Genomic DNA, 14,175 nt, shown 5'->3' on the forward strand with positions numbered 1-14,175 from the left:
TGAGATTACATCCTGAAAACAAAAGAAAAATAGTGAGTAATTACTATTAATGTCTGTTAATAGGATAAAATCAAGAAACTTGAAGAAACGAATGAACTTCTGGATGATACAGCAAAAAATCTGCGTGTTATGTTAGAATCCGAGAGAGAACAGAATGCAAAGAATCAGGACTTGGTAAAGTTTTGCTGCAAAGCATTACTGTGATTTTGCTTTCTAACTGCCATGTAGGGGCGGGTGAATTCAACTCTGCATTTTCCCACGCTTTAACTAAAGGAAGAGTGGGAGTCAGGGAAGTTGAACCCGCACCCATCCGTCTTCATAGAATCTTAAATGCTAGTACCACAAGTTGTTATTTTTATGGCTCTAAGAAGTATTTGTGTTCTTAGCCCTGGATAATTTTCGTATTGCTTGGCTCTGCCCTCTGAAACATATGGAACAACTAAGAAACCGTAGCCCAGTCGAACAGTTCTAGTACTTTTTTTTTTGTTTTGCATGATCCTTTTTAAAACAAGCCTTTTAGAACAGTTTTTAGAATTTCAGAAAGGTTGCAGTGCTGGTCTAGGGGGTTCCCATACACGGTACACCCAGTCGAGCTTGTGCACCGGGTTGATCCGGTATTTGCCAGCTTTCTCCGCTCTATTCACCGGTTCCCACTCTTGGTGTGCTGTTCTCTTTGGAAGGAAGGGACTGCACGCGGCCCCCAGCCGAGAGCCTGAAGAGTAGGCACCACCTCCTTGAGGAGGCAGTATCTTCACAAATTATTTGGAATTCTATAAGTGAGATTTATTTTTGTATTCTGCCTCAAGGCCAACCATTTTTCAGTTCAGGCAGGAGGATTTTTAATTTTTTTTTTAAAGTTTATTTTTGAGAGAGAGCGCACAAGCAGGGGAGGGGCAGAGAGTGAGACACAGAATCCAGCCTGAGCTGTCAGCACAGAGCCCGACGTGGGGCTGAAACTCACGAACTGCGAGATCATGACCTGAGTGGAAGTCGGATGCTTAACCAACTGAGCCACCCAGGTGCCCCAAGAGAATTTTTAAAGTGACCTTGGGGATTTTTTTTCCCCTACCAATAGGAAAAACCATTGATTTGAACTAGATTACGTGAAAGTTTGTTTTTTCTTTCTTTTTTTCTTTCCCCTTTTTGGTCTGGTCATCTACCACGTTATCTCACAGTCAGGAAGGTTGTGGATGGCATGTGATAGAACTCCGATTATTTTTTTCTTTCCTTACCTCTTTACCTTCTTGACTTTTCTCCTCGGCTGAAAGTGAATCACCTGCTTTTACCTGAGAAGTAGGGGATGGCCCTGGAATGATGTTTTATCTTTTTAGCATATATCCCACTCTTCTACTAAAATTCTACTACATTTTTTTTGTGTGTGTTCTTTTTCCACATGGCAGATTCTGGAAAACAAGAAGTCTATAGAGAAGTTAAAGGATGTTATTTCAGTGAATGCCTCCGAATTTTCAGAGGTAAAGCTGTCTGTAATTTCTGCAGGATTGCGTGCCTTAGTTTTGTTGAGGAGCAGACATTTGATTTTTGTTAGGATATGCAATAAATGAAAACTATATGATGTCTAATTGAGAAAGTGTAACACCTCCCCACCCCACCTCCCCTTTGGAATTAATTCACTAATAGTGTTTTGCATTAGGTTCAGATTGCTCTTAATGAAGCTAAACTTAGCGAAGAGAAGGTGAAGTCTGAATGCCATCGGGTTCAAGAAGAAAATGCTAGGCTTAAGAAGAAGAAAGAGCAGGTAAAGGAAAGTTTAACATCCTAGATTATGTGAACTAGGGAACTGAGTATCATTACCTCTTGAGTATCTTTTTTCAGATCTTTTTTTAGGGAAATGAAATATGTATGCAGAACTCTATTCTTAGATATGCAAAGTTTAAATTGTGCTCCCAAAATTGAGTTCATGTATATATCCTCCATCTGTTCTGGATTTTCTGTTCTCTACAATTCCTTATAGCTATCAGAGTGTTTAGTCTTTTCCTTGTCAAATACCAACCAGTTACTAACTTGAATAGCCTCAGGGGGATGATGGATTTGCTTCTTGACCAAAGAATTTGGTATTCGTAACCCTCCTTTGAGCAATTAACTGCTTCACTGACCAAGGGAAGGTTACATGACCTGCAGTGGACATGGGAGACAGGGAGATGTGCTCCTGGGTTCCTACCGAAGTGAATTATTTGAAGTGGCTGCAGTTTTCTGAAGGGTGCAGTAAACTGGATCGACTTCCTTGACAACTCTCATGTTCTCACTGCAGTTCTGAGGGTAGGAGCCATTGCCCCCTCTCCCTTGACCAAGGCCTCAGTCCATAGTGACAGGCTGAAGAGTAGCATGGGCCCCTGCTTCCCTGTGTCATTCACATGGTCCTGACGTGTCCAGTGCAAAAGCCCTAGCCTTTGGAAATTCATGTGTTTTAACATTTCAGTTGCAGCAAGAAATCAAAGATTGGAGTAAATCACATGCTGAGCTCAGTGAACAAATTAAATCATTTGAGAAGTCCCAGAAAAATTTGGAAGTAGCTCTTACTCACAAAGATGATAATATTAACGTAAGTTTATTCTCTTGAATCCATGCTTAATTCTCATGAACTCCCACGAAATCTTTTTGAGAGGCTCTTTCTAATACCCCTTTGCTTTTTTTCTAGGCTTTGACTAATTGCATTACACAGTTGAATCGCTTAGATTGTGAATCTGAATCTGAGGGTCAGAATAAAGGAGGAAATGAGATGGATGAATTAGCAAATGGAGAAGTGGGAGGTAAGATGGGTTTCAGGGAGGTTGGACCTCTTTTTGTGTTCCTGTCTTTAAGTACACCACTGCTCTTTTTGGCTGAGTGAACTTCCTCGTCAGTGCTAGAGTTGTAGACGCAAGTCACTGGACTTGTGCACACGTTTGTGTGCATTGGGCAGAGGTGGGTGGCGGGGCGTGGTATAGCAGTGGGTATGCTGTGAGCACAGACTCTGCTTTTCCATCTAGAGCAGCATAGTCGTGACTTCCCCTCCAAGTACTGAGCACTGAATAGCAGGAGAAATTTATTTCTCAGTGCCGTGGAGATGACATTTAAATTTAGTGCCCATCATCTGTGTAGCTTTGAGGTTTTAAGGCCTACAACCAATTTTTTTTTTTAATTAATTTATTTTTTTTTAACATTTATTTATTTTTGAGACAGAGAGAGACAGAGCATGAACGGGGGAGGGTCAGAGAGAGAGGGAGACACAGAATCTGAAACAGGCTCCAGGCTCTGAGCAGTCAGCACAGAGCCGGACGCGGGGCTCGAACTCACATACCGCGAGATCGTGACCTGAGCCGAAGTCGGACGCTTAACCGACTGAGCCACCCAGGCGCCCCATGGCCTACAACCAATTTTAGGAGCACTGAGGTGGTGGGAGCCATAGACTACTTGAGACCCAGAGAGTGGAGCTAAAGGGTAGCAGTGTTTACTGATGAGGGACATGTTTCTAGACACTTTTTCAAGTTGGATATTGCTTGCATAGTGGGTGTTTTCAACCACACCTGGTAGCAGATTCAAGGGGAGGACAGGACAGTGAGTCTTTCTAAATAAGATACCTGAGGGGCACCTGGGTGGCTCAGTTGGTTACGCGTCCAACTCTTGATTTCAGCTCAGGTTATGATCTCACGGTTTGTGGGATCGAGGCCTGCATCAGGCTCTGTGCTGACAGTGAGGAGGGAGCCTGCTTGGGATTCTCTGTCTGCGCTTCCCCTGCCCCCTCACCCCTCCTCCACTCGTGTGTGTGTGTGTGTGTGTGTGTGTGTGTGTCTGCGTGCATGTGCATGCACATGCTCTTTCTCAAAACAAACAAGTAGATTTAAAAAATAAGAATAATAAATAAGATACCTGACCTGAGAGAGAAGAGCCTTCATTCACACATCCCTTCTTGTTTGAGAATGGCACAGATACCATTTTTCTTGTGCAAACTAGGAATTTACTTTTTGAATCTAAGTTTGCAATTCTCTTAAAAGTCATGGAGCCTCATCAGTGGTATTGGTTAATTTGGTTTTCCTTTGAATGTTTGAATACTGTAATTGTTTACTTTTGGAGAAATCAAGAAAATATAGTTAAAAAGCAAAGGAGGAAAAAGCGATTAAAGCGTTTTGTATTTTAGGTGACCGGAATGAGAAGATGAAAAATCAAATTAAGCAGATGATGGACATTTCTCGGGTATGATCTTTTTTGCGGAGTGCCGTGAGTGCCTGTGAATTCTCACTGTGCCTCCCTTGTAAGACCATTTCGCTCTTTTGGAATTTCTAGACGCAAACTGCAATATCAGTAGTCGGAGAGGATCTAAGACTTCTACAATTTAAGCTTAGAGCCTCGATGTCTACTAAATGCAACCTGGAAGGTAGGCTCCTTCCTGAGAAGAAGGTGCTGCGTTTCTTACCCCCCTCACATCCGTCCACCCGCAGTTTGCAAGTCCGTGTACACACACAGCCCAGCTGTTCTCTCCTTCACAGACCAGATAAAGAAATTGGAAGAGGAACGCAGCTCGCTGCAGTCGGCCAAAGCCGGCCTGGAAGGCGAATGCAAAACCCTGAGGCAGAAGGTGGAGATTCTGAACGAACTGTATCAGCAGAAGGAGATGGCTCTGCAGAAGTAAGATGCTCACGCCTCGCCCTTCGCTGTCGTGTCGTGTTGTGTGAGCAAACGTGGGACTCCTGGACAGAATTCTGTCTTTTGTGAACATTATTTGTGGGGCTTTGCCATCGTAGTTAGTAGAGATTGGTCTTTGTCTCTTTTTCGTTTCCCATAGCTTGCATTTTTCTTCCATTCCAATCAGTCATCTGAAATTGTGGCCGGCGCAGTTTCCCGGTGCCGGTGTCACCGCTGTGCCTGCCGTGTGGAGACCCACCTGCTCCCTGTCGTGGCTCCACCACGAGCTTCGCTTTGTTTTTTTGTGGCATTTAAGTAACTGATCTGTCCTGTGTTTGGTCTACCACTTCTTAATGTATAGACTTTCAGAATCCGGAGTGATTTGTAGGACATGATGTTTAGTAGAATAAATGTTCCAGAAGGAATATTTAGTTATAGGAAGGTGTTCTACGTTTTGGACTCCATACAGTCAGATGCTCACATTAAACTTTACACAGTGTAATTGTGGCAAGGACGTTTGGAGTTCTAAATCTCGAAATACCGGATCGGTGTGTAGGTTTAGGTATTAATCTCCTGAAATCTACAGCTCAGATTTGGAGTTAGGTGTGTCTTGTGAAAGACACTTTTGCGGTTCATTTTACGTTTTCTTCTCCATGAAAATACCCGCGTTCTCTAAAAATAGCTTGTCAGTGGCAGTTGCCATATGGGTTTGCTCCTCTGCTTTACTCTCCGGCATATCCTGGATTTCTGAGAAGGCTTGTCCTGCTAAGCATACTTCCTCTTTTTGAAATTTAAGCTCAAGCTGCTATTGCCTGACGCCATTAAACATGGAAACCATACCACTGATGTTTTCTCTAACTCCTGGCTCACCACACAATCAGTTTAGATTTTCCAAATTTCTTTCAGGCCAGCCCTCTAAATACCTGGCCTCTTTCAGAGAAATATTTCTCATTACGTTACTTTCGTAAAGAGCACTTCTCTGCCACCAGAAGTAATCTGAATGTCCTAAACGGCAGTTGTTTTCTTGACGATCGTCATCGTGGCACTACTTTATTCCGTTCGTCCGACACGCGCAGAGTCACCATGCCTGGCTTGTACCCCGCTCTTCCTCCCCATATCCTCTTCCCTGCCAGTCCCTGACTCATCACCTCTTCCCACTTTCCCTTTCTTGCACCCCCTCCTCCAGGCTCCGATGAATTCTGTCTCAGCCCAGAGTGAGCTTTCTAAAACGCGAGTCTTCGTGTCCTCCTGTGCTTACAGTCTATGAGAAATGCTCCACTGTCTTGTGGATCGGTGCCGGACTGTGTCGCGGGCACGTGGCGCACTCCCCTCAGTTGCGGGAGCTGCCTCTCGGGTGCATGTCTTGTAGCGACGTGGGGCGCGTCCTGCCCTGTGGCCGCTTGGAGCCTGTGTGCGCTGCTTTCTCTGCAGTGAAAGGTCCTTTGGCAGTATTTCCCCCTGGCAGCCTCTGCCTCCCGAAAAGTTCACGTTCCTTCAAATCTTTTCCGACGTGAGTTGCAGCAATAAATAGGTAGGTAGCTGAAGAGACTGGGGGAGTGCCCATCTTTTCTTCTAACGTAACTCCTAAATATATGTTTAGATTTAAATCTACCTGTTGCTGTTTGCTTTCTATTGATGGCCTGTTCTGTGTTCTTTTGTTTCTTCCTTCTTTCTGTCTTTGGGGTGTTTGAATATTTTCAGTAATTCTGCTTTTCCCCTGTGTACACTGGGTAGTTACAGGTTGCCATTCCCCTCTCCAGCTAATTACCCGAAAGACCACACCATACACCCTGAACTTGTCAAAGTCTGACCTGAATTAATGGATTTACCTCTTTCTGGGCTCTAGCCCCTGCCTTAGATGCTGTCCGAATAATTCTCTAGACACCTACCCTCCACACGTTTCTCCCGTCTTGTCGCACTGCCTTCTGGCCAGTGTTCCTTCTGTTGATGCACAGATTCATAGTTCCTGTGGTTCTTCGTTGTCTGCACACCTGCAGTCTTTCCTTCGGGGTCGTGTTCATTCTACTTGAAGGACGTCCCTTAGTGGCAGATTCGATCCGTGTGTCTGTGCGAGCGTGTCTCTGTTAGGGCCCCCCCACCGCGTGCGCAGCCGCTTAATGTCATCACTGTAGAAGCGACCAGGTACTTGCCGGTTTTATAGTCTCTGTGAGGAGTCCAGGATCAGGCTTCTTTTCCTTGTTCACACGTCTCACCCCTGCCCTTGTTGCCCTCAGTCATTCTTTCTGACTTTCAGCAGCTTTACCGGGAGGTGCTCAGGTCTCCCTGCTTCCCTGCCCTCCCCCATCTCGTGTGCATTTATGCTGCTTGGGGTCATAGGCACCTCTTGATTTGGGGGTCCTTGTGTATTCTGCCTCATTCTGTCTTCTTTTCAAATTCCATTTACACTGTTTTTTATGATCTCCCCTGTGTCCCCTACATTCTTACCAGGATTTGCTTCATTCTGCATTGGTTTTTACCTGCCCTGTCTCCCAGTGTGCTAAAATCTCACTTTGCTTGCCAGATCAGCTGCTGAAGTCATTCAGTTCATGTCAGTGACTGTGTTTCAGTTTTATAGTTTCTCTTCTGTTAACATCTGTTAATTGTGACTTTTACTTTCTTGAATATGTAAGGCATAATTATTTTGATGTGTGTGTAATGATTCCCATGTGTGGATACCTGATGGGTCCATCCCTCGTTTTTTAGAATTTGATCTCGATGTCTTGTAGAGTGCCCGGTCAATGATTGAGAGGCAGAAATTGTGTATTAATTGTAGAGGAAATGAGAGGGGTGATGTGATTTTCCTACAGAAAAGATGGGAGTTTATTTCTAGCACGTGGTCATTTGATTTTTAATATAGTCAGCAATTCAGATCCTTCGGAAATGGCCTCATCCCTTCAAAGGACACTGTATTGCCTGTCTGCATAGCTCTTTCGAGTCTCAACCCAAACCCTAGGGCTTTTACTGGGGGTCCCCGTCATTGGTAACCTTGAACTCCACTTATTTTTCTTAGAACCCAGGGTCCGTTGAAAGCTATGCTCAGTCTCCTAAGGTCTCTGTCGTCTTCAGTGTGTGGGATGAACCTGGGGAAAAGGTGGCTTCAGATACCAGGCTTTCTTGTAATTCTGAGATTCCTCTTCCTCCTGGTACGTGGTCTCATATATTCACTTGTTAGCTAATACATTAGCTCTCTGATGCCTCCACGCACATTTTTTATGTTTTTGTCCAGTGTTCTAATCGTTCTCAGTATTCTCAGACCAACTCCTTCATCACTGGAAAAAACATTGACTCATCTTTTCTCACATCTCTTCCTAAGCCAGAGACAGGGATTTTCCTCTTGTTATGTGCATCTTTTACACGGTAAACTGTGAGCTTTGTTAGTGCAGGGAGAGTACTTTGCTCATACTTTTGACTTAGCGTCTTACTAGGTAACCAATATATCATAGCCACTCATACGATATTTTGCTGAGTATTAAGTATAAAAGAATATATAAACCTTTCTTCTCTTTCCTGTTATTAAACCCTTTAACTATAGCTCTTCTCATTTTGCTTCTGATTCATAGAAATTTAAGTTTCAAGTTAAGTGTTTTTTGAATTAGACTTACGGGCAAAGATGTACAAGGGCAACGAGAATAGCATTTTTATTTTTATGTTTTTTGAGAAAGAGAGGGCACAAGTGAGTGAGAGGGAGAGAGACAGACTCTCATGAGGGAAGAGAGGGAGAGAGAAGTGGGGCTCACCCGATGCAGGCCTTATGCTCACCTGAAGTACGGCTTGAACTCATAAACTGAGATCATGACCTGAGCTGAAGTTCTATGCTTAACTGACTTGAACCACCCAGGCGCCCTGAGAACAGCATTTTTAAACCTTTAAACATTGCTGCCATTGCAGTCTGTTTTATAGTAGATTAACATCTTGAGTTTGAAGGTTAATTGGGTTAAAACCAGTTTCCAGTAGGTAATATCCTGATAATGCAACATCTGGGATTCTTTATCTGTTTTATTCACTAGACATTGCCAGTTCTGAGATTGTTCTCAAATCACAATTCCGTTGAAATAGGTAGTAGGTGTTCCATATCTGAAGTGTGGGAATGTTCTGTGGTTAATTGCACAGGTTACAAGACATGTTCTAAAAGGCCTTCTTTGGCCGACTGTCTTATTGTGGTACCCGTCTCGGATTGAGAAGCAGTCCTTCCATGATAGCAATAAGGAAAGTAACTATAGGTTTCCTGTGGTAGAAATAAGAGAAGTAATGATCGCTTGCTTTACCTGAAGCTTACCTGTGTGAGGTTGAGCAGCCCGGGCCTTCCACAGGGAAGTGGGCTTTCACTGTGTTAAGCACAAGGAACTTGTCCCTGGGCATGTAGAGTTTTTGACATTTCTTTACTGGTGAGTGAAGAATTATGAGACATTAGAAAGTGCAGGTGATTTGCCAACAGGCTAGAGATTGATTTTTTTATCCTTGAATGGCAGGTTTGAGCTCTCTCCTGACTTTGTACGTCTGCTGCGTGTTTTAGAGAGGAGGGGAAGGTGATGTGTGCTTAGAGGCATTCAAGCCACTGGGAAGACAAACACTTTCGACTGACGACCGATTTTGTCTTAGGAAACTGAGTCAAGAAGAGTATGAGCGGCAAGACCGAGAGCAGCGGCTGTCAGCTGCAGATGAAAAGGCGCTTTTGGCTGCAGAGGAAGTAAAAACGTACAAGTGAGTTCAGCTTCGAAAGAGGGGTCAGCGACTGGGGAAACTACTGTTGGCTTCTTAAAAAAACATGTTACAGTGTGTAGAACAAAGTAGCCCAGAACATAAATAAACGGTCAAAGGGTGTAAGTACAGTTAATTCATGTGAGGGAAAAAAAAAGTTTAGGTTAACAAAGGAAAAAATGTCACGTTAACAGACTTTCTTTATACCCAGTACTGGCAAGACCGTAAGGGGACTTGGTTCGTGCCAACGGTTCCGGGGGGTTTTGTGTGTTGGAGTAATTGTTTTCGGAAGGCTGTTTGCTGTAATGATGTAGCAGAAATCATGAAAGCGATTGTGCCATTTGATAGACTCAGGGGTGGCAGCTCTGGGAGATCTTCCGTGGCTATACTTAATGGAGGAGAAAGATATCTTTAGCAGAATTGCTTGAGAACATCGAGGAACAGTCGTAAGATTAGCGTATCAACTCAGAATCTCCAGCTGGTAAATAGTAGGGAAATTAATATTAGTTTTGATCATCTTATGCTTTTCTTATGACCACGAGGCTGTGGATGGAGCCCGGAGCCCGCAGGAGTGCAGGTGTTACAGTCAAGGGGGTGTGGTGAGACTGTTGAAACTATTCTTTAGTTGCACTTTAATTGATAAACGCAAGTGTGATTCTTAGGCGCAGAATTCAAGAAATGGAGGATGAATTACAGAAAACCGAGCGCTCGTTTAAAACCCAGGTAATTACCATACTGCCCTAGAGCTGCAGAATTCTTTGGTAGCTAGTGGACTATTGTAGTGCCTGTTAAACGAGTCCCTAAACACAGCTTTTGATGTGTTGTCTTTTCCAGATTGCTACTCACGAGAAGAAAGCTCATGATAACTGGGTAAGATTTGTTTTTCCTTTCCTTTATTTTGTGTGTGGCCCACCACAACTGATTTGGATCTTGTTTTCTCCAACAGCTCAAGGCTCGTGCTGCAGAAAGAGCTATCGCTGAGGAGAAGAGGGAAGCTGCCAACCTGAGACACAAGTATGGGATACTGAATTGCGTTTTCAGTGCGTTTTAGGGTTATTACAGGCTGTGCTTCTGGTTATCGCATGGGGGAGTTTTGTATTTCATATGTGAGTCCATTTTCCCTCCGCATCCAGGTTACTGGAATTAACCCAGAAGATGGCAGTGCTGCAGGAAGAGCCCGTGATTGTGAAGCCACGGCCGGGAAGACCCAGCGCCCAGAACCCTCCGTGGAGAGGTAGCAGCACTTTGAAAGGGCAGCACTCGAGGTTGTGGTCAAAATGTACAGAAATCACATTTTATTTCTGTGTGTCTTAGTTATGATGCCCTAGAAGTAACCCCAAGAACTCAGTAAAGAAAGGTGGCCTCAGAGTGGTAACAGGGCACTGTCATCGTCAGGTCCTCTGAGCCAGAACGGCTCTTTTGGTCCATCTCCTGTGAGTGGGGGGGAGTGCTCCCCTCCCCCGACGGCTGACCCACCTGCCAGACCGCTCTCTGCTACCCTCAATCGAAGAGACATGCCTAGAAGTGAATTCGGTGAGCATTCACATTTTACCTCGCAGTAAACTGGGGCTCCTAGAGGTTTTCCCCCCATCTTTTGAGAATTCTAATGCAAACAACATTTTAGAATTTGGGTCTGCTCGGTATAGAGAAAAAAATTCTTAATTTGTCTTGCTGAATAAATAGTCTGCCGTAAGACCTGCTTTAGAACAGAAAGAGTTTATTATTAACATTAATGTAACATATAAATACATAAAAATATAGACTATGTAACGATAAATATCATTTTTTTGCTTTTGAATTCTTCACTGCAAAGTATAAGCCTTTATCTTTAAATTTCTATGGGGTTCCTCCCTGGAGTATTGTAAAAGTAGCTATAAAAGACTTTATAATTTACAGCCCATTAATATACCATGCTGTACCTATTTCTTAAAATACGTCTGTAATGCTTGGCAAGGTACGGAGGTCAGATTACACACACTGAAAACCATCAGTGTGTGCCGCTGCGGCAGGCCTGTAGCCCAAAGTCCCTGCCGGTGCTGTTAACGTACGTTTTCTTGCTGTTCTTTCCGTCAGACAGCTCGCCTTAATCCTTTAAGTCTGTTTGTAAGTTTGGGATCTCCCCTCATGTGTATTAGGAGACCCGTTTTTAATGTTGCTTTCTAGGTAGAGTTGAACCCTGACCTGTCCACAATTGGTCCGTTTCTTCTGAAAAACCCATACAAGGGCTCTGTTCTTTCTCTCTCAAGGATCAGTGGACGGGCCTCCACCTCGTCCTCGATGGTCATCTGAGGCATCTGGGAAACCCTCTGCCTCTGGTAAGGGATCTGAGTGTGTCGAGAGTCTAAAATCCCAGGGTTTCTTACTCTTCCTCGGGGCGAAGATAAGGCAGGATAAATCTAAGTCCTTTCTCTGGCCTTCAGCAGATCCAGGACCCGGTGCAGCTCCCATGGCGAACAGCAGCTCGAGAAGCTCTTCCCCTACTAAGGTGATGGATGAAGGCAAGGTAAGTTCTGCAGGTGTTCTGAGTCGTAACTAGGTATTTCAGCAAACACTGAACTTCTGCAACATCCTCTCTCTGCATCATCCATCTGTGTGCCTGTTACATCTGTAGTATCTCATTTATTTTTTTAAAAAGCAAACTGTTGCCCAAGACCCCGAAGGCCCCTCAGCTCCCAGCATTCCATCTGTGGCTGAGCAGTCAGTAGTAGTAAGTACTTAGAGGTCGAGGACTGAACTGAGCTTGTACTTGGTGTATTTCTGGAAGGGAAGCAGACACTAATCTGCTTGGCTTTAAATTGCATGGCAGTATTGATCTTGTCGTCTTTGACTTGAAAGTGTTGCTGGGTTGCTGAAATCTGACTGGTTGGTTTTCCTCCTTTTGCCTGTTTTGGTTAGGCCGTTCACCTGTTCAGAACATCTCTTGTAATGAACTAAAGAATGTGGAAAGCCCCCACTCCAGCTTTGCATTGTGTGTGCCTCGGCGTTAAGTGTTGTGAGGCGAAGGAAAGTAACTCTATATAGAATTCACCGTCACACCAAGTGTGGCATTTAAGAATATCTCCAGTTGTACGCTAGGCAGACGCTGTCTTGAGTAATCTGAAATTACGGACTGGCAAGGGAAGAATGTTTGCTGCGGGTGAAATCCTCACCGGTGGAGATCTGTCCTTACCTGCCGTGTGGGTTTCCAGCAGTACCCTTCGGTTACGTTCACACGAGCGTGTTCTCTACCAGAGCCACACCGGTCCTCACGGTGCTTCTCTGTGTGGAAATCAGAGTATGCGTGGTAGTCTAGAATTTCCAACCGAGTTTCCCACAGGAAAGGAGGTCAGGGTCTCTAATGAGAAAGCACAGCATTACTGGTGAATGAAGGTAAATATGAGAGCTCCACCTGCCTCCCTGTATGGAGAACATTGCTTCTCTAAGTTTCCGTGCAGGACTCGAGGGACATGCGTCTCTTGAGGTCTTTTTATCCATGGGCGTCTTGGACAAGATGTGAAACCCTGGAGTAGACTTCAGAGAGTAGAGGCCCCTTTGTTAGGTTGGGGGAGCAGAAGTGCCGGTAGGCGGGGGAGGCCAGGCAGACGTGATCCTGAATGGCAGCCTGGCTGTTTACATGCCGTGTGGCCTTCAGCAAATTAATACTTTGTGTCTCTGTTCCTTCATGTTTAAAACAGGATGTTCATACTTGGAGATTGAGAGATCTGCAGATTAAATACATGAAATTGAAGGCACGCTGAATGGTGGCTATTGTCACATGTGTAGAAAGCGGATTTTTCAGCCCCTTGTTCTGTCCATGCTTAGTATGGAAATAGTGCCCTGTTGTGGCAGTGGGAAGGACATGGGGGTGAAGGGGTTGCCCTAGGAATGGATTGTGGTGTTTGTGGTAGGATTTCTTAGCAGTCACCTCTGTTAATGTCCTTCAGCAGTCCTCTTGCTTTCTCCACCTTGCGTATTCTAGCAGTAATAGGACAGGGAAGGTGTTAGCTCCTGGGTCATCCCTTTAACCTGCCTGAGCTGCCAGTGGGAAGAGACGGGAGGGGTAAAGCTTTGTCACACTGGTTGTCCTTTGGACAGGTGCCTGACCTCTGCTTCGTTGGGTCTCAGCTTTTATTGGTGTTGGTGCTTGTGTGTGTTATACCCGAGTCTTCCAGAATTTTAACTGCTTCTGCTCCGCAGGTTCCTATGGCTGCAAAAGGGCCTCCTCCTTTCCCAGGGGTGCCCCTCATGAGCTCGCCCGTGGGAGGCCCTCTACCACCCCCCACTCGATACGGACCGCCACCCCCGCTCTGCGGGCCTTTCGGGCCTCGGCCGCTGCCCCCACCATTTGGTACGGTAATTGAATGGTAGTAATTGACTTGTAGAGTGGAATTCATCTTTTCTCTCTGTTCCTTGTTGAAATTTTAATAGTGGCTTTTACAGGGCCATCTACTAAAAGGGCAAAGCAAGCTGAGTACGCTTTCTTTTGGGCACGTGGGGGGCTGCACAGTCCCCCTATACGGAGATGGGCAGTAGGTATCTCATAGACCAGAGAGATTTCTAGAAAGCCAGAAATATTACTTCTGCAGATGGATAGAACTCCCTCTCCCAGCTCAAGAGTTTACAGTGTCCTCTGGACCACAGACATCGGTCAGGAAACAAAGCTTGTAATCACCACGATGGAAGGATATGCAGGGGATCATAGACGGTAGGAGAGAGAGATTGAACCTTCAGTCCCCACCTTGGGAATCACGGGTAGGGCAGCGTTAGCTCTAAGAGAAGGGAGCATTTAATTGGGGGGGTGGCCAGAAGGCCTTTCCCCGGTGGGGCAGGCTCCCGGGTCTGGTGGCGTGTCGGGTGGATGCTGAGCTACTGCCTGAA

General features: G+C 45.0%; 1 protein-coding gene across 10 annotated transcripts in view; it reads left to right on the forward strand.

Moving 5' to 3' along the window:
* Positions 1 to 14,175, forward strand: part of MIA3 (MIA SH3 domain ER export factor 3) — a 54,346-nt gene that overhangs the window by 39,251 nt on the left and 920 nt on the right. For 3 of the 10 annotated variants that reach the window (XM_042976174.1, XM_042976176.1, XM_015535693.2), the window contains 17 exons: positions 64 to 174; positions 1,401 to 1,472; positions 1,652 to 1,756; positions 2,438 to 2,560; positions 2,657 to 2,768; positions 4,136 to 4,191; positions 4,282 to 4,372; positions 4,485 to 4,623; positions 9,220 to 9,321; positions 9,981 to 10,041; positions 10,153 to 10,188; positions 10,265 to 10,332; positions 10,452 to 10,552; positions 10,714 to 10,851; positions 11,565 to 11,633; positions 11,742 to 11,821; positions 13,495 to 13,645. In XM_042976174.1, the coding sequence (XP_042832108.1) occupies positions 64 to 174; positions 1,401 to 1,472; positions 1,652 to 1,756; positions 2,438 to 2,560; positions 2,657 to 2,768; positions 4,136 to 4,191; positions 4,282 to 4,372; positions 4,485 to 4,623; positions 9,220 to 9,321; positions 9,981 to 10,041; positions 10,153 to 10,188; positions 10,265 to 10,332; positions 10,452 to 10,552; positions 10,714 to 10,851; positions 11,565 to 11,633; positions 11,742 to 11,821; positions 13,495 to 13,645 (1,615 nt within the window). Of the gene's footprint in view, positions 1 to 63; positions 175 to 1,400; positions 1,473 to 1,651; positions 1,757 to 2,437; positions 2,561 to 2,656; positions 2,769 to 4,135; positions 4,192 to 4,281; positions 4,373 to 4,484; positions 4,624 to 9,219; positions 9,322 to 9,980; positions 10,042 to 10,152; positions 10,189 to 10,264; positions 10,333 to 10,451; positions 10,553 to 10,713; positions 10,852 to 11,564; positions 11,634 to 11,738; positions 11,822 to 11,953; positions 12,026 to 13,494; positions 13,646 to 14,175 lie in introns of all 10 variants that reach the window. The other 7 variants (XM_042976181.1, XM_042976182.1, XM_042976173.1 and 4 more) reach the window with 5 other exon arrangements.

Source organism: Panthera tigris, chromosome F3, assembly GCF_018350195.1.
Source record: "Panthera tigris isolate Pti1 chromosome F3, P.tigris_Pti1_mat1.1, whole genome shotgun sequence".
Lineage (NCBI taxonomy): Eukaryota > Metazoa > Chordata > Mammalia > Carnivora > Felidae > Panthera > Panthera tigris.